Source organism: Vombatus ursinus, unplaced genomic scaffold (assembly GCF_900497805.2).
Source record: "Vombatus ursinus unplaced genomic scaffold, bare-nosed wombat genome assembly UNPS02005286.1, whole genome shotgun sequence".
NCBI classification, from domain to species: domain Eukaryota; kingdom Metazoa; phylum Chordata; class Mammalia; order Diprotodontia; family Vombatidae; genus Vombatus; species Vombatus ursinus.
Genome location: NW_020945064.1, coordinates 9,360,462 through 9,387,617, shown reverse-complemented (window position 1 = coordinate 9,387,617; position 27,156 = coordinate 9,360,462). Strand labels below are relative to the sequence as shown.

Genomic DNA, 27,156 nt, shown 5'->3' with positions numbered 1-27,156 from the left:
TTACCCAACCTATAATGCAGCTACCCTGGGCAACTGTGGACCATATAATATAGAAGAAAGAAGAGAATGTGAAAGAATACCAAAAATGAGTACACAGCAGTCTTGAGGGGAAATTTATGAAACAAATAAAATCTGTCTTTGATGCACTCTGGCCTCTGCCTTTCTGCATTATCCTCCAGCCTTCCTTTCACTAGGTCCCCAACACTCTCAGGACAGCCTAAAACTTCCCCAATGTGGCCCTCTAAAGTTTGCCTTGTGCTTTGTCCTACACAAAGTACTCATTCTTAAAATTACCACTTTCACTCTTCTCTCACAATCAAAACTCACGGTCCCTCAGTACAGAAGATCTCAGCAAAGTATCAGAAGGAAAGCAGTCTGATTGGGTGAATTCCTACTGCTAACTGAGTGAATGACTAACAGTCCCTTAATCATACAACAGGTATTTACAATCTTTTAAAATATGCTTAATCCTAATGGGGTGTTAATTGGAAGAGCTTTAGACAATACAATTCAACAAATGCTCAAAGGGCTAATATGTTCAGGACATGTTACAGTCTGATAAAATAAAATAACATTCGAGTAGGGAGAAGCAGCAGGGAAAAAGAGAAGTAGACAAGCTGGGTACATAAGCTGGTTTTCCTATCTCAAGCTTCTTAAACTCCTGAACCTACAAACTCCAGGTTTTCCAGACACTCCCACGGCACAGTGCTGAGCACATACACACACTTAGCAAACACTTTCACATTTAACCACCCATTATTCACTCATCCGGGGCAGCAAGTGGCACAGAGGCCCAAAGCTGCCGTATGGATGGGGAATCTGTAAATCTGTTGTTTCTAAATGAGGACTCTATCAGACATTTGATTTAAGCGCTAGCTCCCTTCTCTGTGGATCAGCGCTCCCTTATGCCCTTTACAAAAATCTGCTAGGCAGACACATACATACATACATACATACATACATATATACATTAATGTACAAATGTGTGTATGTAACCTACTTCAATGGTTCCAATCTGGCATCACTTGGGCCGTGGTTGCCCACTAATTTTAGAAATGGCAGAAGCTTGACCTTATACACCCACAGAGCTCTGTGCCAAACAGGGTGAGCACTGCCTGCCTGTCCTATTCTGCTAATTCTGACTACTATTACTAAGGTGTCATACTATTTTCAGCTCTTCAGCAGGTAGCAGGGGGAAAAAAAACTATCGTTAAGAAAAACCCAGCCAAATTTAGAGACAATCCAGGGATTCAATAACTAAAGCCAATGGTCAAATCTTAAATTGTGATAGATGCCAAAATCTGATCTTGGTAATTTTTGATTCTAGGTTTGGACAAAACAACATAGGATCCAATTTTAGCTAGTCAACATGGTATGAAAGAGCAAGAAGATGGGGCTGAGAATGTTTTTAGAATCACAAACACCTCCGAGGCCGTCTGGTTCAGCCCAGGCCTGAAATTAGTCTCTCCCCAACATGTGCAACAAGTGTCTGCGCAGCTTTGGCCCGAAACCCTCAGTGAGGGCAAACCTGTCTGAGGGGGCCCATGCCACTTGTGTTGTTCAGTCATTTTTCAGTTGTGTCCAATTTTCTGTGACCCTATTTGGGGTTCCCTTGGCAAAGACACTGGAGTGGTTTGCCATTTGCTTCTCCAGCTCACTTTACAGATGAGGAAACTGAGGCAAACAGGGTGAAGTGACTTGCCTAGAGTCACACAGCTGTTAAGTATCTGAGGCCAGATCTGAACTCAGAAAGACTCTAGGCCTAATACTATACGCACTATGCCACCTAGCTGTGCACCGTTCTAATTGCAAAGAAGCCTGTCCCTATGCCTCTTTGAAACCCTGTAGCCAAAAAGAACAAACAGCCTAGGTGGCAGTGGATAGAGCACCTGGCCTGGGGTCAGGAAGACCTGAGTTCAAATCCAGCCTCACACACAGCCTGGCTGTGTGACCCTGGGCAAGTCGCTAACTTCTGTTTGCCTCAGTTTTCTCATCTGTAAATCGGGGATCATGATAGCACCTACATCCCTGAGCTGCTGTGAGGACCAAATGAGATAATACTCGTGAAAGCACTCAGCACAGTGCCTGGCACATAGTAAACGCTCTATAAGTGCTAGCCATTATAACTGCTGTTAATCCACTCTACGGGTCAACCCCCCAAATACTTGAAGATAGCTACTGTATTGCTTTACTTAAGTATTCTCTCCTCCAGTTTCTCCAACCAAATCTTAGAGAGTCTGAAGCTGAGGCCCTTCATCATACTGGTCACTTATAAATGTCCCTAAAATGCCCCAAACTGAATTCACTACAGCAAATGTGTTCTGAGCAGGGAAGGCCACTGCAGGGCTAACGACACCGTCCCATTCCCAGGCTCAACGCCTCCATTCGTGTGGCCAGAAATTACATTATCCTTCTTACCCAATGTATCATATTGTTGGTTCATCTTGAGCTTGTTGTCCACTAGAATCCCCAGATCTTTTTCAGAAGAATTGTATAAAAAAAGTGTCTAAAGGGCAGTTAGGTGGCACCCTAGTGGATAGAGCACCAGCACTGAAGTCAGGAGGACCTGAGGTCAAATCCAGCCTCAGACCAAACACGACACTTACTAGCTATGTGACCCTGGGCAAGTCACTTAACTCCAACTGCTTAAAAAAAAAAGAACAGTGTCTAGAATGCTACAGCTTCAATGAACTCAGGATGGCCAGGAAAGGGATGGACAACAAAAGAGGTCTGGGTTATTTTAGCTCTATTGGGAGAAAAAAAGGACAAAAAGGGGGTGGAACCTTGCCTAGGGTGGGTGATAACTAACAGAGAAGGTAGGCCAGCTCAAAGGCTTCTTTCTTCTCTGCAATGACCTTTACCTTGGAAATGACAGAACAAAAAGGACTGAAAGGGCCAATCCAGCCTCTGATATTCACCCGCTGAGTGACAGTGGGCAAGCCACTGCATCTCTGTCTGCCTGACTCAGTATTTGCAAAATGGAAATAACAGCACCTACCTCCTAGGGTTGTTGTGAGGATTAAATAGGAGATTTGTAAATACTAGCTATTACCATTACCCAAGATAAGTAAAGAGAGAGCAAGAGAGCATCTAGCCACCCTCTATAAATTCCAGTCACCTTCTCTGATTGTAGCTAAAAGAACTGGCAGGTGGCATTAATGAGCTACTTGGCAGGGACAATGGAAAGATCACTAAAAACAGGAGAGGGGCCACAAAATTGGAGAAACGTCCCAATTTCCAAAAAAAAAAGAGAAAACAAAGACTGCAAACTAAAGGCCAATGAGCATGACTTTAATTCTTGAGAAAACTCTAGAAAGAAGGGCTCATTTAAAAGGGGGCTGGTAAAACAGCTAGAACGGGACCCAGACGTGACCAAGAGCCAGTCTGGCCTCATCAAGAACAGGTCACTCTAGAGGAACTTCATTTCCTTTCCAGGCAGGGTTACCAAGCTAGCAGATGGCAGGAAAGCTCTTATCGTTTACATAGGTCTTAGAAAAGGTTTTGATGAAGTATCTCCCCTTATTATTATAGAGACGATGAATCCTAGTGTTCAAGTGGCCAGGCTCAAAGAACAGTTACTGGTTCAATGTCAACAGGGCAGGAAGATTACAATGTTTAAGGACACTCCCAGGGACTGATGCTTGGCCCGGTGCTATTTATCTTTCTTATCAATGACTCGGATAAAGACGCAGGCAGTAAGCTTATCCAATCTGCAGATAACTCAAAGCTGGGAAAGATATCTAACACCTGGGATGACAGGATCCAAAAGGATTACTGGATGGAATCTAAGATGAAATTCAAGGTGGATAAATGTGAAGCATTTCATTTGGGTACAAGAAATCAACTTCACAAGTCAGTCAGTCAATAAATATTTCTTAAGTGCCTACTATATTTGAGGCTCTGTGCTAAGAGCTGGAGACATAAAGATGAAAAAAGACGGTCCCTGCCTTCAAGAAGTTTACAATTTAAAACCCGACAAGAAGTTGAAAAGAGGCATGAAGGTGAAGTCAAAGAAGTCCCAAAGTAGTGCAGCCATGTGAGAAATGAGGTGGTGTTCTGAGCCGAGCTCCCTCCCAAAATAGAGGGTTTGGAGTTCATGAGGAGCACGTCAGACCAAGGCTGATGGGATCTTGCAGGATGGTGAGGATCTCCCCATAATGAGCTTCCTGGAGTAGGTGAAGTTAGAGAGGTCCCAAAGTAATGCAATTTAAAAAAAAAAAGTGGATGGGATTTTGAGATACATGGAGAGCTGCGTAACTCTGAAGAAGGGGGAGTTTATTCCAGTCATGTTCATGGTCAAGAGAGGCTGGACTCCATAAGGCAGAAAGAGAAGTAATGTACAATCCGGCTGGAAAAGCAGATTGGGGCCAGATAATAAAGGACTTTCAAAGTCCAACAGGGAGTTTATACCGGATCCTAAGAGCAACAAGGAGTCACCAGTGCTCAACGGGCAAGGGAATAAGTCACAAGGTCAGAAATGTGCTTAAGGGAAGTCATTTTGGCAACTGTGTGAAGGACCTGAATGGGCAGGGGGAGGCTGTGAGAGAGGTGATGGGGCGACAAAGCCGTAGAAATGACAAGGTTTAGCATCTGACTGAATATACAGGATGAGAGAGAATGAGGAGCTAAGGTTAACGCCTGGGAGAACGGAAAAACTGCAGTACTCCTGACAAAAACTGAGCAATTTGGGAATGGGTTAGATCTGGGGGAAAAGATGATGAGCTTTGCTCTGGACGTGGTGAGCTTGAGACGCCTCCAGGAGATCCAGTCTGAAATGATCGATAGGTTGCTGGTGATGCCGCACTCAATAAGCAAAGAGAAAACGTTGAACGTGCAATCTTTGAAAAAAACACAAGTTACCAACCACATACCACATTAACATTCAAAATCTCTAAAACAACATAATGCAAATTAAGACTAAGATTCCACTTGACACTGTTATCAAATTGAAAAAAAATAATAAAAGGTTAACAAACTTCACCTCTGACCCAGGAGGATATAGCAAACTGATGGGATTGAGAATTGGTCCAGTTTTTAAAAAATAATAATATTGAACTACAGAAGTTATAAAAATGTGCATATCCCTTTAACTCAGAGTTTCCACTACCAAGACTATATCCCTAAAAGATTAATGACAGGACCTGTCATTAAAAAAGACTTATCTGTACAAAAGTATTCCAAATAGCACTGTTTGTAATGGAGGAGGGGGGTAGACACAAACTAGATACTAGATGACTGGGAAGTAAATGAACAAATGCAATGAAATATTATTCTGCCTTAAGACAATTTTTTAAAATTTTTATTTAATTTTTAATTTATGGAATAAGCAATTCCATGACATAGTATAATAAAAAAGATGATTGAACATGAAACTACAAATCTGTTATGTACAACTTGCTATTCTTTTTAAATATATAATAAAGTTATCATGTAAATCCCCCCCACCCCAACCTAGAGATGAATACCATTAGACACAAATAGGTAGATGTATGCAAAATTATTCCTACATACATTCACATGACCAATCAGTCGCCAAATCTTACCTTTTTTACCCACTCACCCCCATCTCTAGCTTTGGATCCCACCTCTCTCCTCAAACAGCTGTCACTTTAGATCAGGCCTTCTTGTCCTCTCCCCGAGATTATTACAACTGCCTCCTAAATGGGCCTCCCTGCTTCAGGGACCTCCCACTCCAATCGACCCCCTCTTCTGCACAGCTGCAGCACAAAGCTAACCAGGCCATTCTCCCATTCAATAAACTCTAGCAGCTGGCTCCCTGGTGCCTGCCTGTAGGCCCAAACATAAACATTTCTTGTGGAGTTTTTTGAGTCTTTCACCACCAGGCCTCGACCTACCTTTCTAGTGCCACACTCTGCCAGAGAGACAAGCAGGTTGTCTCTGTGCTCCTCACACATGCTCCCTCTGTCCCATCTCAGTGCCTTATACTTCCCCCCTTACCTCTGCCTCATAGAATCTCTCTTCCTTTAAGACAGACCCCACCCCCACCCCCCGCATCACTTCCCATGGGAAGCCTTTTCTGATCCCCTCCCCCAACCTCCCATCCTTCCCACAGGACCCTGCACTGAACTACTTTGTGCTTATTCTCTTCATTGCTGCTGTAGACACTTGCTTGCCTCTTCTCCCCTCAGAAGGTAAGGCCAACTGGTTGTTGTTTGTCCCTCCTTCTAGAAGAGGAACAATGACATAGAGAGGGTGATGTCTTGACTTGCAAGTGAACTGGATTTAAGTGAGGCAGAGACCACTCTCCTCCAGTTATGAGGCATCCAGTGGGTGACCTTGGCCTTTCTAATTTAACATCTTCCCCAGGCCTCAGTGTGTCTGAAGCAACCCCATTCAAAGACTAGGGGCTGGGTGAGAACAGTAAGGAGAGACTGCCTAACTCACCATCACAAAAATATCAATGGGGAGGAGAAGACACTCCAAGTTTCTGACCAGAACAGAAAACAACTGCTGTTTATGCTCTTTCCAAGCTAGCAAAACCTAAACAACCATGAACCACAGATGGTTGGGCTGGGAGCTATTACTGGCCACTGAATGAAAGCCAGAATGATCGGGGCTTAAAGGCACGGTCAGGTAGCTTCATCTGAAACACAAAAGGCTGGTCCAGAGAATATCAGACCCCTTTAAAACCAATTTTTTTAAAAGCCTGTTTTTCCAGATCTATATTTCAAGAAATCATAAATGTGGTGATAGAGATAAATGTGGTGATAGAGATAAATGTGGTGACAGAGAACTATGCTAAGAGTTAGGAAATTCTGAATTCAAATCCAGCCTCAGACACTTACTAGCTGTGTGACCCTGGGCAAGCCACTTAACCTGTCTGTCTCAGTTTCCTCACTGGCAAATTAGGGACAATAACGGCACCTACCTCCAAGAGTTGTTATGAGGATAAAATGAGACAATATTTGTAAAAGCACTTAGCAAAGTACCTGGCACCCAGTAGATGCTATATGAATGTTTGTTTCCTTTTCCCTTTTCCGTTCATTTTAAGCAGATTGTTTCACACATTGTATTTGTATTCCCACCGGCACTGGGCTTAGGCGCTTTATTAGCTGACTGATATAGCTACGTAAAAACCCCCCAAAAGAAACCAACCCAAGAACAACCCCAAGTTATAAAGGTCAAAAAACAACACAAAACAATCAACAAGATGGGTTCTATTATGCTAAGTCAATACGACACAGTGTTAGGGTCAGGATTAGCAAACGTTAAAGACAAGTGATTTATTCTGTGGTTTTTCCATCTTGCAGACTCATTTTTTTCTTATTCCCATATACCCTTGCTATTATGATCAAATATACATATCTGAACCTGTTTGGGTATTCTAAGATGACAAAAGAACAGACCTACCCCTGAACAGAGACAACACATACAGATAATAGTCACAGCATACTATATTTTTTATTACCCAGTGCTCAGCACACTGCAATCCATAGTAGGCATTTAGTAAATATTGACTGACTGAACTAGAACTATTTTGAAATTGTATGGCTATGGGGCAGCTATGTGGCCCAGTGGATAGAACACGGCCCTGAAGTCAAGAGGACCTGAGGTCAAATCCGGCCTCAGACCAAACACTTGATATTTACTAGCTGTGAGACCCTGGGCAAGTCACTTAACCCCAACTGCCTTAAAAAAAATAAAATAAAAAAATAGTATGGCTTAGGTCTCTTAAAAAGAAATTTAAATGATGGAAGAAGAGTCAGTTCCTCATTGGCAAAGGTTTATGATTTGCAAAGTTAAAACTTGTTTGTACCAGGCTCTGCTCCCTTTTCCAAGAATCTTTGATTTTCAAAAAGCCTGATTACAAAAGCAAAGATCTTCAAAAAGGGTACAAAGAATGTTTGTACAAACCAGCTCTGTGTTTGAGCTCATCTCTGCAACTGGCACACCATGTACAGAAAGTACAAATAGCAATAAAAATTAGAAATTTGGCCCTAAACCACAACACATCAAAGGTTCTAAGAACTTTTCAAGCTTTATACAGTTTGGACTCTCTTAGTTTTGGTGTTTGCTTAAAACTATTTTATAACGTACCTGAAATTATCAGTTATTTGAATTGACTGAACCAGAGTACAGGCAACATAAGGAGCCAAAGAAGTCAGTCTACCCCAGACAGATGTTCAGAGATTCAGCAACCAAAAGAACACTTCACTCATGCAGAAATCCATTTGATGTTAGGAAGGGCAATAAAAAGCAGTGGTTCTAGTCACTACATGTGTGACCTTGGCTAAGTCACTGTGGGCTTCAGGTCTTGTGTATGTAAACGAAAGAGACTGAGTGAGATCAGGGGTTCTCCATTTTTGTGTGTGTCATGGAACCATTTGTCAGTCTAATGAAGACTAGGGACTCCTCAGAATAATGGTTTAATCAAATCCAGCCTCAGACACTTGACACTGAATAGCTGTGTGACCGTGGGGCAAGTCACTGCCTAGCAAAAAAAAAAAAACAAACCAAAAAACAAAAAAAAGAATAACAGTTTAAAATAAATGAAGTGCTAAAATTCAATTAGAGGTTAGTGAAAATACATAGGTCATTTTTTTCTCCAAATACACAGATCCCTGAAATCTATCCACCAACCTCTTAAGGGTCCAAGGGCTCCAGGTTAAGAATCCCTAACTAGAGAATTTACAAGAAGCTTATGCCAGAGGGCAAAGATAAGATTCCTTTCCTCTTACATCTTTAAGAGAAACAATGTGACTTTCCAGTTCCATGAAACAAGAGGAATAGATGAGCAAATAGAAAAAAAAAAGTAATTCTCTAATGGAAAAACTGTAGGTCATGAAAGCAGAAAGCAGGATTTAAACCCAGATCCTTTGACTCCAAAGTGAATGGTCCTTCCACTAGACCAACCACATTGCTTCTCTTTGAGAAATTTCTCTTGATGAAATTCAAAGAATAAAAATGAACTTTAACTTCTATTTTAATCCCAATTTCATAATCACCATGAATTTAGACTTTGAAAAACTCTCCCTGTCAAGAGAGACCAAAGCTGCCTAGAGATTCCCACCAAATGCAATCGCTGATCTGGAGTGTGTCCCCAGAGTGCAGGCCTCACCTCCTTACTGCTCCTCCCAGAGCACTTGAAGACATCAGCTAGAGAGTGGAACAGGCCTGGGATATGTGCTGCTGATGGCAATGTCACCAAAAGTCTCTAACCATCTCCACTCCATTATCTGGCCTACATGCCAGTCTCCCTGGGTCCCAGGATCTAACTGAAGAGCTTTCCCCTTGTCTTACTGAGCCCCAAACCCACCACCCCACTTCCAACTCCATGGTAGAATCTGCTCTCACTACCACCAGCCATCCTTCTCCTCAGTTTCTAACTCTAGCTCAGAGAACAGTAATCAAACCATTACTGTTCCAGCAACGCCATTCAAATGACATTTCTCCCTAGCTACCAATCCTCCGAATGTGGGTTCTCCATCAGAATGTCAGTCAGCAAACTTTTATAAGGAGATCCCCTATGCCAGGTACTGTGCTAAGCACTGGGGTACTAAGAAAGGATGGCAGACAGTCCCTGTTCCAAAGGAACACAGTATAATGAGGGGGGAGACATTACATAGAACTAGCTCTGCAGAAACAAGCTATATACAGACTGTGAGTTCCTTGAGCATAAAGACTCTTGTGGCCTCTCTTTGTATCACTAGCACTTAGCAGAGAGCCTGGCACAAAGTAAGCACTGAAATGCTTTTTAATTCATTCAAAAATTATTTAAATGGACAGGTATTGGAACAGGCAAAGGGAGAGTCTGGAAAGTGGTGATGGTTAGTCAATGGTGAGGAAAGGAGCAAGAGAAGACACGCATCTCAGCTAAGGGAAAATGGCGGTGGAAGACCAGGGTCAAAAATGGGGATGCTAATAATAGAATATGGTTTGTTGCAAGGCTATGTCCTGCTCTGACCCAGAACTCTTTCATAAGTACATTGTTTTTAGTGAAAATCAGGTGTCTCATTTCCAATTCTCGTACTGGTGTGTTTACTAGTAAACACTAGTAAAACTTTACTAGTAAAGGAGTGCACGCTTCTCTACCCACAGGCCTTGGGCCACGTTACCTAAGAACATGACCCATAAAGACCTCTCTAGAACTAAGGTGCCAGGCCACAGTTCTCAGAAATGCCTTCTCAAAGAGTCAAAGCAAAAGGCCCATTAAAAGAGAATCTCATAACAGAAATAAAAACCATCATTAAATAACTAGGAAAAAACCAGGATACATTTAAAATTCCCAAAAGAAAAAAGTTAAAGGTAATTAAAAATGGGTTGCTTGCTGAGGGAGGGAGGGTCGGGGCAGAAGGGAAGGGAGGGACAGTTCTGTTTTGTACCCCCACTGTGCTTCATCCAGGGATGAACAAACAATTATTATGCAATCAATGGAATCAACACAGAAGAGGCCTTTGGCACATAAAGTGAGGTTATTTCAAATAGAAAAGGACTACAGACAGCAAAATAAACCCACATTTCAACCTAAATGAATCGATGTCATTCAATCACCCTGGCGAGGGGGAACTCACACATTGCAGTGTACTGCAGAGAGCCCTATACTTAACAATCAGAACAACTATCTCTGAATTGTGGCATTGCGGGCCACTAGACAAGGAGATAAGTTTCCTCAATCTATAAAATGAGGATAATAATAATACTGCTATTTCTTACCTCACAGGGCTGCTATTGGGTCAAATGAGGGAATAATATATAAAGAATTTTGTAAACTTTAAAGTCTAAACTATTATTAACATTCAACCTCCCTGATAGAGCAATGGTGGGAAGATACAAAAGATATTCCTAGGAAGTACATTCTTATGGGAAGATATCCCTGATACTTCTGGGTCAGGGTTATTTTTTAAGATTTACAATTAAGTCAGCTGAGGAATCTGAGTGGCTACCATAGCTTTTCAGATGGCTGAGGCTATCAGATATCTGCACAGACCAGCAGTTCTCCCATTTTTTTGGTCTCAGGACCTAGATTTAGACTGTTAAAAATTATTGAGGACCCCCCAAAATGCTTTCGTTCATATGGGTTACATCTAACAACAGTCACCACATTAGAAATTAAAATGTCTAAGTATTATTATGAAAATATCTTGGGGAGGGTTTTGGGGGGGGAGGAGGGTGTTGGGGTGTTTCTTTTTCCCTTTAACAGACCTCATGAAAACCATCTCTGGGATTCCAAAATGCTTACAGACTAACTACCTTCTGAGAACTGCTGGAACAAACAGTGAGTACTCGAGCAGTCTGGAGGAGAGCTCCGAGAGCCACACTGGCACTGTTCTACAGAACCAAAGACAAAATGGGTGCTAGACCTTGTAGGAAGGGTAGAACCTGGAGAGGTGGAGGGCTTGGGAGATGGGGAAAAGCAACAAAGGCTCAGGCAATGGGCCTAGCTGCAGTGAACAGCACTAGCATGGAAGAAAAGGATACTGATAAAGCGCTGTACAATCAAACTAACACTTTCATATACACCATCAGCTTGATCTGACTGATTCTCACAAAATCCTAGGAGGAAGCAGGCTACACATCATCCCCCCGACAGACAAGGAAGAGGAAAGTCAGAAGTTAGATCATATTTGCCTACTGTCACAGATATGGTAAACAACAGTGCAAGTCTAAAGCCCTAGGATCCTGGTTCCCAAGCCAGGGTTCCATCCACTCTACCTGAGAAATGGGAGTATTCAGAGATAAGCCTAGAAAGGCCTACTGGGATTGAAGGGCACAATAGGCTTCAGGATTTATAGCTGATTATATGAGCAATAAGGAGCCACTGAAGGTTGTTTTGAGCAAGGAAGCAAACAAGCCAAAGGCAGTGTTTTAGGAAAACTCTTCTGGTGGTAGTGTATAGAATAACCTGAAAATTGGACTAATGAGGAAATTATTTTAAAGGTCTAGACACAAGGTGGTTGAGGAACAAAAACAGAGTGAAAGTAGGTAGTACAAATGAAAAAGAAAGTAGAAAAATGAGGAAGAGTCAATAGTGCTTAGCACTGCCTGAACAGAGTGGGGAAAAGAAATTAGGGTGGAGCCCATGTTTTTAAGCCTATACTGCACACTATACTGCAAACTGACAAAAGAAAATTCAGTGTATTTTGTTATCAAATGGTAATTTTGAGACCAAGGAAAAAATAAATAGTAAGAGCAAATGAAATATATATGTATGTACATGTATATTTGTATATATATGTATATAAATGTATTTGGTGGTCAGACAAGAGAAAAAACATGTTAGATTCATGACATAAATAAAGCAACTCTCCAGTAAGTGTTCCCCAATGTTAAGCTCTGATATATACAACAAAGGAAAAATAAAAATAATTCCAGACTGATTCAACTTATCTTGTAAAGCAAAATACAATGTTCAGCATTTTTAAAATAGTGGCTGAGATCAACTTGAAAGCAGTCTATCCATTGTGTAAACTCTATCCTTAAATGCTTTTGAAGTTAATTATATTTGCCAGCAACAAAATGTCCTTCCCTCTAGTCATAATTCCATCCTGCTGAGTAAGATGATGATGAAAAGCGGTGTACCAACGCATTCAGGCTGTGCCTTCTAAGTAAATAATACATCTTCACATTGCAGGTTGTCAATTCAAGCACCTTCCGTGGAGGAACACAATACAGAATACCACTGTCTAGCTGTCAGGGAACACGTGTGTTTGTTCAGACAAACGCCATCTGTTTGCCTCAAATTTCTTACCTCAATATACGGAAGCTTTAAGATCTATGTAATGAAGAAAACATACTTGCCACCCAAGACTGATGAGATCATCCAAACAAAAAGGAACATAAATACAACGTAATTCTTACTCCCACATGCTGAATCACTAACAAGTGACTGGTTAAAAAGGCTCTACTGCCAATCTCCAAACAAAAGCACTGCCAAAGAATAAAGGAAAATCAGCCAAGTTTGAAGCATTGCTCTAAGATGGATAGCTGAAGCATATCCTAGGCAAATAAACGCCTTCAAGCCCCTTCTCTCATCTTTAATCTCTTTTATCTCCTGACTTTTCCCCTATTGCCTCTTTAAAAACAAAAATCCAGCATAGTACCACAGAATGGGCACTAGCTCTGGAATTACAGGACCTAAGTTCCAAGGTCTGGGGGTAAGGCACTGAACCTCCCTGGGCTTCAATTTCCTCTACCATCCCTTCCAGTGTCACATCTATGAGCCTGTGACCTGCCATCCGATGCCTCAACAATAGTAAAATATTTCTCCTCCTTGCACAGCCTAATTCCTCTCCTAGAATCCTTGCGTCCACTTCCTCACCTATTTGCTTCTCATTCCCTTAAAATCTGACATCTGATACTAGGGTTCAACCAGGCCCAACATCTCCAAGGTTACCAACAATTTCTGGATTGCTCAATCCAATGGCCTTTTCTTCATTCTCATCCATCTTGATTTCTGCAGCTTTCAACACTGCGGACTCTGCTCTCCCTTGGCCGTGCTCTTCCCCCCTTCATTTTTCTGTGATACTGCTCTCTACTGCCTATTGGACTGCTCCTTGAGCCCCTTTGCAAGTCCATTCCCTTCCACCTTCCCAACCTTACACTGCAAGTGCTCACTAACAGGCTAGTTCCCTTATCCAGTAATCTACTTGCACAAGTGGTCCCTTATACCTGGAATACATGCCCTCCTCACAATACCTTGTAGAATCCCTGGTTTTCTTCCAAGAGCAGCTCGGATGTTACTACCTACACGAGGCCTTTTGAGATCTTCAGAGTTCTTACCAATTTCTCTCTCCTAAAATTTCTTGCATTTACTTACCTGTGTCCATACTGTAAGTTCTTGCATCATAAGCATGAGATTCTTACCCAGGGACCAACAAGAGCACATACTATTGGAGAAACTTAATCCCAACAATCTAGATATCCCTATTAAAAATTAAACCATAAAACAAAAGGCAGTTGCAGCTCAATGAAGAGCTGGTATTCTATCTTTCTGCAATACATACTTCCTCCTCATTTCGGCCTCTTAGAGCCCCTCACTTCCTTCAGTACTCAGCTTAACTGATTTCTCCTCAACTCCTTCACTGTCCCTGTTGTCTCTCTAAAGGTATCTTCTACATACTTACTACTGTATAGCTGGCATACCCCTCCCAGATGAATACAGGGTCCTTGAGGGCAGAGATGATTTTTCTTCTTACTTCGGTATCCCCACAAAAAACGAGCGCCGTGCCTCGCAGAGTGGGCACTGAATGTCTGTTGAATTGAACTGAATTCCCTCTAAGCAGACCAGATGTCCCTCCAAACTTTCCTGTCTGTCTATGTATGTTATCACTATTACCTTTAACTCCCAGCTTGAAATCCTAGCAGTACTGTGCTTTCACCTCTCTGTTTTATTCTCTAACTGGTCACCAATGAGCAAATTTAGAGCCATCTCCACTCCAAACGTTCATGTAGACTACCTGTGCCCACCCTGAGGTAGAACCTTCTCAGCTCGTGCTGGTCTGATCAGCCACAGTCAGACACACTGCACACCCTGACCCTGATGTAGGGATGTCCTGTTGGTCTTTTCTGAGCACAAAGGACAACAACAAAGTGGTCAGCAGGCCTTAGGGCACCTTCCTTTGAAAGGTCAGAAGATCATGGAATCTTAGAAGCCATCTAGTCCTGCGTCCCTGAACAATGTTACGTCTAAGAGCATGTCCATGATCCTCTTCTTGAAGAACTCCAGTCAGGTCTTCTACCTTTATCATCCAAAACAACAGGCACCACTTTGGCATAGCTCTCATCAGGAGGAAGCTTTTCCTGACATGGAACCAAAATCTTTGCAGCTGCTACCAATTCTGCACATAACGATACTAACTCAACTTCCCCCAGGAAAGCTACACAGCTCCAGTTCTTTCAAGAGACCCTCCTCATATGACACAATTCCAAGGGCCTTAACCATCCTGGCTGCCCTCTGCTGAATGCACTCGAGTTAATCAACATCAAATTATAAAAAAGATCTTATGGAAGAGTAAACCTGTATTTTCATCATACCTCCAGCTTAACTACCCTAGGTTGGGGGTATGAGTGATAGGGGATGAGGAAGAGCTCATGGTGAGTAGTCTCAATTCTCAGCTGAGAGTGTGGTGGAAGGAGAGCCATGAGAGTTTTGGTCTACATCTCACTGAAGATGAGAGTGATGAAAAGGTTTGCAAGAGTCCAGGTGGAGAATGGGATAGTGAGTTGATGGTGGGGGGGGAGTACAGAGGGATTGCCTGGCAGCAGTAAGGGCTCAGTTGAAGCTGTGCAACACAAATAGCCAGGAAAGCTGTGCAGAGGGAGGAGGGAACCGGGTTTCAGTATAATTGACAGATAAAGGGAGTGGGAAAGGAAAAGATTTAGAATAGAAGGAAGTTTTTGTACTATGGAACAGTCATCCTACAGGGCAGGGGGGAGGGGCTCAGTGATGTTTGACTGAAGCTCTGGAACGAGAGGGCTGAAGATACGAATAAGGAATCGAGAGGTAGGGGTGGGGAATGTAGTTGGGATGATGATCTGCAGGGGATCAGAATTACTGGGATGCAGAGGGTATGACCAGTGTAAGAATGTCCCTCATGTAATGGAGGGTGCCATTCCTCTTCCCAAAGGAAACCGGGGGGGCTAGCGTGTGATGAGATGGGAGGCGCATGGTCCAGCTATTATCGGGGAGGTCTGGAGGTCCGGCTTCCAGGGGGAGCATAGCTGCACCCAGAGGGGGAAGTCAGATCCCCACTGCAGGTGAAAGAAGTCCTGCTGTCCATCAACTTCCTCTTCCCCTTCCTTCAAGGGACAGACACAAGAGGAGATGCAGAGCCAGAGGTCAAAGGGAAAGTTGTTCTTTGCACCAGAGGTTCTCCACATCCTGCTTAGGAGATTGGGCAGGCAGCAGGAGGCAGAAGTTGCCCTGTGCTGGCACAGACCGAAGGTATTGCTTTGGGGTAGGTGGAAGATGCCTGTGTGGGCAGGCCCTCGCCACCTTCCCTCAGGGGACATAACGCATGATGGATAGAGGGCCAACGTGTGGTCAGAGGAAGGTTTGGCTCTTCCCGTCTGAGAAGCCTGGAAATCCGGCAGCATCAGAAGTAGTGGACTCCCTGAGTGGGGGGCGGTGGCGCTGGATACTGAGCCCAGCAAGGAGACAGAAGGTACAAGGTGGGCGGCTGTACTCTATTCTGGCCAAGTGAGACTCCCATCCGGGTGTTGTGTTTGGTTATGGATGCTGCGTGTTAGGAATAATGCTGATTAACTGGAGTGCATCCAGCAGAGGGCCACCAAGATGGTTAAGGCCCTTGGAATTGTGTCATATGAGGAGGGTCTCTTGGAAGAACTGCAGCTGTGTGGCTCTCCTGGGGGAAGCTGAGTTAGTCTTGGTCTAAGCAGAATTGGTAGCAACTGCAAAGATTTTGGTTCCATGTCAGGAAAACCTTCCTCCTGACGAGAGCTATGCCAAAGTGGTGCTTCTTGTTCTGAAAGATAAAGGTAAAGGCCTGACTGGAGGTCTTCAAGAAGAGGACCACTCCCTGGACATGCTGTTAGACATAACTTTGTTCAGGGACACAGGACGAGCTTCTGACCTTTCAAACGAAGGTGCCCTAAGGCCTGCTGACCACTTTGTTGTTCACCTTTGTGCTCAAAAAGTAAAAAAGTAAAGTACCTTTACAGTATGTTTGGAAATGTTGTGAATTCCCAGAATAACAGCTATAACTATAATAAGTCACAAAAATAGATTTTGATGCTAAATATAAATAATTTTTAATTGGCTGTGGTTTAAGATCATTTATGCCACTATTCTATCACATTTACCAAGAAAACTGAGAATTAAACATTTGAACAACCATATTTCCCTTCCTTGGGCTGTTACATGAACATACACGATTGAGTGTTTTAATGGGTGTTTAAAAAAAATTACAGGCAGTTAGGTGGCCCAGTGGATAGAGCACTGGCGCTGAAGTCAGGAGGACCTGAGTTCAAATCCGGCCTCAGACCAAGCACTTGACACGTAATAGCTGTGTGACCCTGGGCAAGTCACTTAACCCCAAATGCCTAAAAAAAAAAAAATTATACACAAAACAGGCTATAATATCACTGACAAAGAAGGTATGCTATGCAAAATATAAAGGAAATTTACACAAACAGAATACAAAGAGCCATCCCCCGATAAACAACACTCAAAAGTTTTACAAAAGGGAAATTGAAGAGTCTAAATGATCACCTGAAAACAGACAATTTGGAGGCTTCTGACCTCATACCCTGCATGCAAACTGGCAAAGATGATAAAAAAACAGGAACAGTCAATGATGGAAAGGGAGTGAGGACAGGCATGCTAATAACCTGTTGGTAGAACTGTGAATTAATCCACCCGTCTGAAAGTTTGCAACTGTTCAAGAAAAATAAACTGTCCATGTCCATCCCCTTTGACCCACTGATCCCACTTAACTGGGCATATATCCCAAGAAAATAAAAACAGAAACCAAGGTCCAATATATAACAAAATATTCATAGCAGGACACTTTCTGTTAGCAAGGGACTAGAAGAAAAGTAGCTATCTATCAACTGAGGAATGGTCTAAAAAGAAAACTCTGGCATATCAATGTAATGGACTATTAACAGGAAGGAAGAAATGACGAATTCAGAAAAACATGGAAAGATTTAGATGAACTGATTCACAGGGAAACAGAACCAAAAGTAATTAGTCAACAAGTATTTATTAAAGCCCTACTAGATACAAGCACTGTGCTAGTCACTGGGGATACAAAGAAAATTTAAACTATCCCTGCCCTCTCAGGAAAAACAACATATACACATATATGTATATACTAAACATACAAAGTAAATACAAGGTAATCTGGGGATGGGGGTGGAGAAGAGAGAAGCACTCACTAGTTGACTGGGAGACAAGAACTCATAAAATATGTGGATGATGACCTGAGAGCAATATATTACAATGTTAATGAAAAAGAGCAATAAAAGAATTCTTGAGTAACTGAAAAACCAATAATGAGATGTGCAGATGACCATAAAAACTAAAATGGACAATTTGGATAACATCAATATGAAAAAGGTTTGCAAGAGCAAAATCAATGCATGACCTTTATAAGGGAAAAGTAAATACAAAGTAATCTGGGGATGGAGGGTGGAGAAGAGAGAAGCACTCGCTAGTTGGCTGGGAGATAAGAACTCATAAAAGATGTGGATGATGACCTGACAGCGATATAGTTACACAATTTTCTCTGCTAATGGTGATATCGAAAATACACGTAAGAAGAGCCATTCTCCAATAGATAAATGGTAAAAAAAAAAAAAAAAAAATGTGAACTGGCAATCTTCAAAAGAAAAAATTCAAGCTATGAATGCCCATATAAAAATTGCTCCAAATCACTAACAAGTGAAATGCAAGGTAAAATAATTCTGAAGCTCCAACTCACATCCATCAGATAGGCAAAGCTGACAAAAGCAGAAAATGATAGTCGCCTGGTAAGGACAGGCGTACTAATGCATTGTCGATAGACCTCTGAATTGGTCCAACCGTTGAACAAACTGAAAAAATCACTAAACTGAATACTCTTGAACCCAGTGACACCATTACTAGGCACATACCCCAAAAGAGGTCAAGTTATTGTTGTTGTTGTTGTTTCTGTTGAGTCGTGTCCAACTTTTCATGACTCCATTTGGGGTTTTCTTGGCAAAGATATCGGAGTGGTGTGCCATTTTCTTCTCTAGCTCATGTTACAGATGAAGAAACTGAGGCAAATAGGGTTAAGTAATTAGCCCAAGGTCACACAGGAATGATTCCAAGCCCAGTGCTCTAGCCACACCGAGCCACCTAGCTGCCCCTAAAAGGGGTCAAAGACAGAGGAAAAGAACACATACATACATACAAAAATATTTACAGTTACCTTTTTTGGTAGAGAAAATAACTGGAAATAAAGTGGGTGTCAATTAAAACGGAATGGTCCAACAAATTATGGTTTATGAATATAACGGAATATTACTGCATCATAAGAAACCTGTATGAATTGATGTTGGGGAAAGTGAGCAGAACCAAAACAATTTACAGAATGGCTATGATAATGTAAAGGAAAACAACTTTCAAAGACTTGGGAATTTTGATCAATGCAGTGACACCAATCATGGCTTCCGAAGACTGACCCCTCACCTCCTGAAAGAGAGGTAACAGACAAATGTGAAATGAGCTATACATTTTCAGATACAGCCGAAGTGTTGATTTGTTTTACTTAACTAGATTTAAATGTTAGAAATAAGAGATGGGGAAGGGGTAGAAGTGGGGGGAAGGTAAGAGAACCGGTGGATAGTAATAGTGATGCCCCACTCCACCCACCAAAAAAGCAAAGACCATTAATAAAACATTTAACAAATACACAGAAAAGGAGACACAAAAACAAGAGTTTTACTTCTATCCTGTTCAATTTAGTATGAACTTTAAAAAAAAACTGTACATAACAATTCAGCTTCATATACGATCACCTGTTCTGGTTTTCTCTGTATAGTGAAATACTCCTATTTGTTGATTTTAAGTTCATAATAAAAAAAAAACCATAATGGAAAAGATCATCCCAGTCAAAGTCAGTCAACAGACATCCATTAAGCAACTACTATTTGCCAGGCCTGGGACCCACGAGGGCACAGTGCTGTCCAGTTGTCAGATGCAGCCCTCCTGTCTACTAGATGCTTTTGTTAACTCTTAAAAATGAGGATTTCAGTGGGGTGGGGAAACAAAACTAACCACTGAAAAAAAACAAAAGGGGTAGCTAGGTGGCACAGTGGATAGAGGACGGGCCCTGGAGTCAGGAGGACCTGAGTTCAAATCCAGCCTCAGGCACATAACACTCACAAGCTGTGTGACCAGGCAAATCGCTTAATAATAAAATATTTGAGGGACCAAAAAAAAAAAAAAAAAGCAATGGCTTTGTCACCAGGGAATGGAAGAACTATCTAAAAGTGGAAGGGTCTGCCATGTTCACTTTAGGGTACAAGCAGTTCCAGGCCTGATGATATCCTAGGGGATATGTTATGGAGGGCCAATGAAGTCTTTTCCAAGTGTGAAAGTCTCCGATTCTATAAACTGTGGTAGATGAGTGTTACTGACAGTGAGAAATGAATGATGAATGTAAGGAACTAAAACATAGTAAGTTGTATAACTGATGTAGAATCAAGTAAGAGGAACTTGGGACAACAACATACAAAGTGACTGCAAAGATATAAATGAAAAGAACTCTGAGTCAGTCTAAAGACAAATAATAAAGCCTATTTCCTTGATTCCGGCACTGAGGTGAGGAATGTTGCATACACTGTCACAAAAGGTTCGAGGGTCAGTTGATTTTGCATAACTGTTTTTCATTGATATCAGGGAGAGTTCAATGACCAGGGAGGCCAGGCCGTACCTATAAATGACTCAGATATAAAAACAAAGAGCATCAATAAAGGGTTCTTTTTAAATGATTGGGGACAGAGGGAGAGGAGACACAGACAAGCACTGATTAAGCACCTACTAAGTGCTAGGCAGACTGCTAAGCACTTTACAAACACCTCACCTGACGCCATTCTCATCCCTGATTGTGCAGCTGAGCTGGTACTTTCTGAAAATAGGAAGACTAATAAATGCTGGCATCAAATATCTCATTCTATCCTCACAAGAGCCCTGGGAGGTAGATGCTATTATTATCGCCAATTTACAGATGATGATTTGAGGGAGAAAGAGTTAAATGATTTGCCAGGGTCCCACAGCTCTATCTAAACTCGGGTCTTCCTGGCTCCAGGCCCAGCACTCGGTCCACTACGACACACATATCAAAGGTAGGTCTCATCCGCACTAGTTTCTTGTATCAATGAAATCTCAGGTTCAGCCATCTCTAAACCTTCTCCTGATCCCCAATCAATGAGTGATATTTACATGACAACAGTACCTTTCCTTCCAACTTGCCTAACTTATTTCCCAGAAATGAAATCTCTCCTCTCCCCAACATAAGTTTGAAAATGCTCTTGAAAGATTAGCAGTTCATCTAGACTTAGCCTATAGAAGAGAGAAAATCAGGGTGAAGTACAATGATACAGGCTGGTTTACATGACCTCTGAACACACTGGTCAGCGGCTTTTATCTTCATTCACTATATGCACTGTAAAGAAAAATCCTGAAGTTTGCCAACAAAAGCAAAATCTACCTTATTTCATATATACACAAGATAGCTTTGCATTTTTCATCTAGATAAAAAGCATGATGATAATTACACATTTCCTATTTAGTCATCAACAGAGATTAGTATCATAGGAAAAGAAAATTTCTGACTATACACAACTAATTTAGATGGAAACTCTTTGGTGCCCTGGATAAAAATAAAGACTAAAAAATTTAGAATTTAAAATATAACTTTCCTCTTCAGCTAAAATATTTTACAAATATTATTGTGAGAATGCTGAAAACATCCACCCCTCACATAAGATAAACAAGTTCTCCTAGTTACATTTTATAAATGGAAAAGCTGAGGCTGAGAGACATAAGCAAGTCATACAACACTGAAATTCTAGCATTCGTTCTACTCTCTCAGGCTCTATCTACTGAGGAACTTTGCTTAAGAATCATTGAAAAGTGTGCTTTCTGTATTGTTTAAAGCCATGGTTGGACTTTTTTAAGCACCTCAATCTCTGTTAGCCATTCAATGGATATGTTTAAATTTCTCTGAGTTAAAGCTGACTATAACACTTTCAAAAGTGTTCAGTAAATTGTTAGGCATTAACCAAAATAAATCAAGTCACAGTCACAGACAAAACATACTTGGCTTATACTCTCACAACACTGAAAAATGATTGCTTATTTATAGAGCTACACACAAGTTGCTGCAAATGTTCTCTTACCAAAGGAGCTATGTTTCAGAAAAAGTGTTTGCTTACTCTTAAAAATCATCCTTATTTCTGAAAGATGGTAAATAATATCTTGTTCTGTGCCTTTCCCAACACACAGTCACTTTCTCAAATCGAATTACCCTGCACTGAATACCACAATGGCTAATCTGAAAAGCATTTGACATTACCAGTCAACCTAACAGATTCAAACTGTTGAAAATGTTGTAACGCTAAGGTTGGGTTTTAGCTTGATATGTTCTTTTAAAAAGAGGAGGATTTAGCCCATATGTATGTTCTACAAATAAGTCTAAGACTATGTTCATAAGAAAGCTAAAAATTGAATTCAAATTGGCTAAATATTAAAATTAAGAATTCTGAAATCATCCCTCTCCTAGATAGCACTATGTAAAAATGCAGGTGTTCTGCGGCCTCCTGAGATTGAACCAATACCCAGAATTCCTTTGTAGCGAAATAAGACAAATTAAAAGAGTCTCTCTTTCCCTATTTCTATTTGGCTTTTTTAAAAAATTGCTAATTAAAAAGCTCTGACCAAGGCTTCCTTTAAGTCCCAAACAAAATCCTATCTTCTACAGGAAGCTTTCTCCCACCCCCTTAATTCTAGCACCTTCCCTGTTGATTATTTCATATATATGAAATATGAAATATATATCCTGTATGCATTGTAAAGAGTTTTCTTTGTTTATATGTTTGCATAGTTTCTCCTCTATTGGATTATGAGTTCTTTGAGGACAGGGACGGTGTTCTGCCTCCTTTTGCATCCCCAAGACCTACTAGGTCGTTAATAAATCTTTATTGATTGACTGTGCACAACTCAAATTTACTAATTTCTTATCCATAATTAATTGTGGATATATTTAATTAAATTAATTAAATAATTGCAGGAATTAATTGACACACAATTAAATTAATTTAATTAATTAATTGAAAACAAAATAATTAATTAATTAAAAACAAAGATGATTCTACTGACAATATTATCAGTGTATGAACTAGGAGTTGTTTTCACAAGAGTTATGCTAGCCTCACACATTTTCATTCAGCCTTGCTAAGAGGCACACATTTGGGCTACTCTGACCAGCTTAACCTGACACCAGCAGAAACATTACATCTAAAATAAAAGATGAGAGGTGCAGTTGGGTGGTGCAGTGGATAGAGCTCCCACCTTGGAGTCAGGAGGACTTGAATTCAAATCCAGCCTCAGACACTTGACACTTAACTAGTTGTGTGACCCTTGGCAAGTCACTTAATTCCCATTGCCCCACCAAAAAGTAAAATAAAAGATAACACTCCAGGCTGAGAGCAATAAAATCAGAGTTTATTTTAGCAAGATCACCCACAGAATTGGAATAATAATTCCCTATTTACAGCAATATTCTCTCTTATATAAATGCATATAAATCCAGGCATAATTGTCACCTGTCCAATTTTGATTTCAACGGACTACCACATTCCCAGATGAACAGTTCTTAAGACTTTTCCCTGAGCCCAAAAATTCCTAGTTATGTCTTTAAAGGGGCTAGTAGCTTCCTCAAGTTGTGTCCTGCTTCCTATATCTAGCAAGATCCAATGTGCTAGGGAAGTCGTGTTTAATATCCTATCAGATTTTATCTGATATATACACCAAAAGATGCACTTTAGATGGAAATTATCTGTAGGAAGTCAACATCTTACAGCTTTAACAATGTAAACAAAGCAAATTAAAAAAAAAAACCCAGAATTCTCCAAATCTCAAAGTTGGAGGGGAACACCAGAGATCTAATCCAGCCCTAAGCTTCAGTCCATGGGAAAAAGAAAAGGTGCTTTTTTCCCTGGTTTCATTTTTAAATGTTGAAAGAGTATATTTGGAGTTAGACAATTTCATCCTGCACTGTCATTTTCATGGAATCAATAGGGTATTTAGTCAACAACACACAACACTGAGAAGCCAGCATATTCCATCCACTCCTTCCATTTCATTACTAGTCCCACCTTCTTCACCACTCATTCTCTCATAGCCCCTGGACCTGGAAATCACAGAATTTGGGATCCTTGAGACACACATGGTACTTCATAGCCTTTCCCTCAACACCCTTAGGGGATCACTATTCCCTCTACAAACTGCCCTCCCGTTGGTGAAGGAGCATTCATTCCCCTCACAGCCCTTGAACCCCAGAATCAGAATTTGGGAGTCAGAAGGGACCTCAGGCTCCATCTAGAACAACACATACTGGAAAAGGATCCCCATCATAACTACATGTCCAGCATATTACTGTGCCCGGTATGTTGTAGGTATTCAATAAATGCTTGTTGACTTGACAGCCTCCCCCTTCTTTTACACACACACACACACACACACACTGCCTTTAATTTCCCCCTTCTCTCTACACTGGCCCTGCAAAGCCTAATGATGCCTCCTAGTGACTTCCCCTCAGAGGGCCCTGTAATTTAATTCACACTCACAATCACACGCACAAAGTGCTATGATTTTCACCCCTTCTTACACACACTATAGGAAGGCTTTCCTGATCCCCCTTAATTTCGGTGCCTTCCCTCTCCTGATTACCCCTAGTCATCCCGTATATAGGACCGGGGCCCACAGTGGTTTTCAGGTCGTCTCCCATCTCCAGGGCAGGGGCCCTCTTTGGCCTCTTTTTGCATCCCCCAGCTCTTAGCATATGGCACAAAGTAGGCGTTTAATAAACGCTGACTGACACAGAGCCTTACCAAGTTTCCCCCTCCCCCTCCCCTGCACACACACACACACACACGTACATATTCGCCTCTCCCTTGCACACTCACTCCTCCCCTACAAACACATATACAAACTCTCTCTCCCCCTACCCTGCATACACTCCCCCTCCCTTGAACACTCACTACCTCTCTTGCGCACACATACGCCCCCCCCTCTTGCAAACATACAGACTCACCCTTCTCTTGCGCACACACACTCGCTCTCTTGCACACACACACTGCCTCTCCCTCCCTTGCACACATCCCCCCCTGCCCCTATACACACACCCCCTCTCCTGCACACAGGCCTCCCCCTCCCCCGCCCCCGGCCCGCTCACCCTCCCGGCAGCGCCTCCTCCAGATGGTGTCCGTGTTGAGGATGCGCCGGAACTTGGTGCAGACCTGGGCCAGGCTGGGCAGGTCGGTGCCGGGCAGGGAGGCGAAGATCTCCACCAGGAGCTCGGGAGGCAACTCGAGGAGCGAGCAGCGCGCCGGGGCCGCCGGGGGCTGCGGGGGCTGCGGGCAGGCCGAGGCCGAGGCCGGGCCCCCAGCGCCCCCCGCGCCCCCCGGCGCCAGGCTCGCCCCCGGGGTCCCCCGGGCCCCCGGCGCCCCCGTGCCCCGCGGCCCCGCAGGCCCCCGACGGCTTCGGCATGGCCGGGGCGCCCTCGATCCTCTCCTCCTCAGGGTCAGTGTCGGGCTCGCTCTCGGCCGCCGCCCCCGCCGCCTCAGCCGGGCCCTTGCGCTGCTGCCGCCTCCGGCCGCCCCGGGACTGACCCCCCCCACAGAGCCGGGCACACACCGCCATCCCGGCTCCTGTGTGACAGGGGACCCGCGCCCGCGCCCCCGCCCCCGCCGCTGCCTCCGCGCACGCGCGCGCCTGCGGCCCCGCACCGCGCAGCCGCCCCTGCCACCCCCGCCGGGGCGGAGTCGGCCCCAGCCTCGGCCAATGCCGCCACACGCCCGAGCGGGCACGCGCTCGCACTCCCGCCTCCCCGGCCTTGGCCCCGCCCCCGAGCCCTCTGCCCCTCCTCCCAAAGAGGCGAGGCCCCGCCCCTCTCTTTCCCAGTGTGACGAGACAGCGGGCACGCCTGTCCCCCGAAGCCACGCCTCGGTCCTCTCCAATCGCCCGGAGTCCAAAACTGGCTCTTTAAAGGCACTCCCCGCCCCAGGGGTCACGGTGCCGCGGCTCCCGGAGTACTGCGCTTGCGCTGAGTGAAGCTGGATGAGCCAAGCTTTCTACCCGCAGCAGCGGCACGAACAGCAGCTGCCCCCCCTCCCTGTTGAGAAGGGGACCCTAGAGCTCCCATGCACCATAGGACGTCAACAAGCATTTATTAAGCGCCTACCGTGTGCCAGGTGCAGGGCATGCAAGTACAATGAATGAAACAACCCCTGCTGCAGGGAACTGAGGCATATATTACGCACCTACTGTGTGCCATTTACTGAGTGTACAAGCACCATGAATGAAAGGAGCTGAAGCATATGTTAAGCACCTACTGCGTGCCAGGCTTGGGGCGTCCAAGTACAATGAATGGAACAAAAATCCCTGCTCCCAAGGAGCTGACATTATAATGAGGGGGACAAACAAAGGCGGATAAAAGAACACCCGGCATAAGTACAAAGTCAGAGCTGGCGCCCGTGGATTTATGCGGACGACTGTACTGTACATACAGGATGCGTTTCCTTTGCAGCCCAATGCATTTAAAATATAATCCTGAGACTTCTTTGAGCTCCTTGACAGTCTTCCTTTGTCTCCCCATTGCACTTAGTAGGTGCTTAATTGTTGACTCGACTTGTAAAGGGGGGAGAGGGAGATTTCGCACACGCACGGACAAAGGGATCCGAGATACAAAAGCAGTTCAGAATCACCATCACCACCACCCCTCCATTACCCATATGGGGAAACAGGCCCAGAGGCAAGAAGTGACAGCTCCCTGCTGCCCTCACAGCCGCCCCCAAGGGCTTGCAATGCAGGACTCTGTCTGCTTTAGCTATTCTGCACCTTGGCCAGCCTATCTTGTTACATTGTAGCAGCTGGCTCCCCTCCCCGCACCGAGCCAGACCTGGGCAGTGAAATTCCCACTTAGGGAAGGCGAGGAGGCGGGGGAGGGGACAGGGCGTTCTCTCTTTCCTTAACCCTAAAGGCGCCGGGTTATGCTACAATGATAACCCACAGAGAAAACAAGAAATCACTTTCCGAACTCAAGCCTCGCTCTTTTCAGCTCAAGCAGCATCCTCCCTTAACCTCCCTTAAAGATTGGTTCTAAAATTATCCAAGAAGTTAAAAAACTAAAAGTTAACTGCGGATGCCCCGTGTGAGGATCGAACTCACGACCTTCAGATTATGAGACTGACGCGCTACCTACTGCGCTAACGAGGCTCCTTAGCAACCGGCTCCGTGAAAGGGCTTTTGAATAAATTTATGAGCCCGGCAGCTAGATTTCTTTTATTCCTTTTTTTTCTTCTTGCACAACTTCAAATAAATATGTTCCCAATTTTTTAAGAAAAGGCTGGATTCGAACTTTTAAAATCAATTAAAACCTCCCAGGCGTTAAAAATGCACTCTTTGAATTAAAATATCAGTGTCAT

General features: G+C 43.2%; 1 protein-coding gene and 1 non-coding gene across 2 annotated transcripts in view; both read right to left on the bottom strand.

The window, feature by feature from the left end:
• The window catches only part of FBXO31 (F-box protein 31), a 57,094-nt gene extending 31,722 nt beyond the window's left edge, over window positions 1-25,372 (bottom strand). Inside the window, 2 exon segments of the mRNA XM_027847448.1 lie at window positions 24,906-25,185; window positions 25,187-25,372. Of these exon segments, the coding sequence (XP_027703249.1) occupies window positions 24,906-25,185; window positions 25,187-25,372 (466 nt within the window).
• A 1,502-nt stretch (window positions 25,373-26,874) lies between these two features.
• Window positions 26,875-26,947, bottom strand: TRNAM-CAU. Its single transcript has one exon. It is a non-coding gene; the product is annotated as a tRNA-Met (tRNA).
• Between the last annotated feature and the right edge of the window lie 209 nt (window positions 26,948-27,156).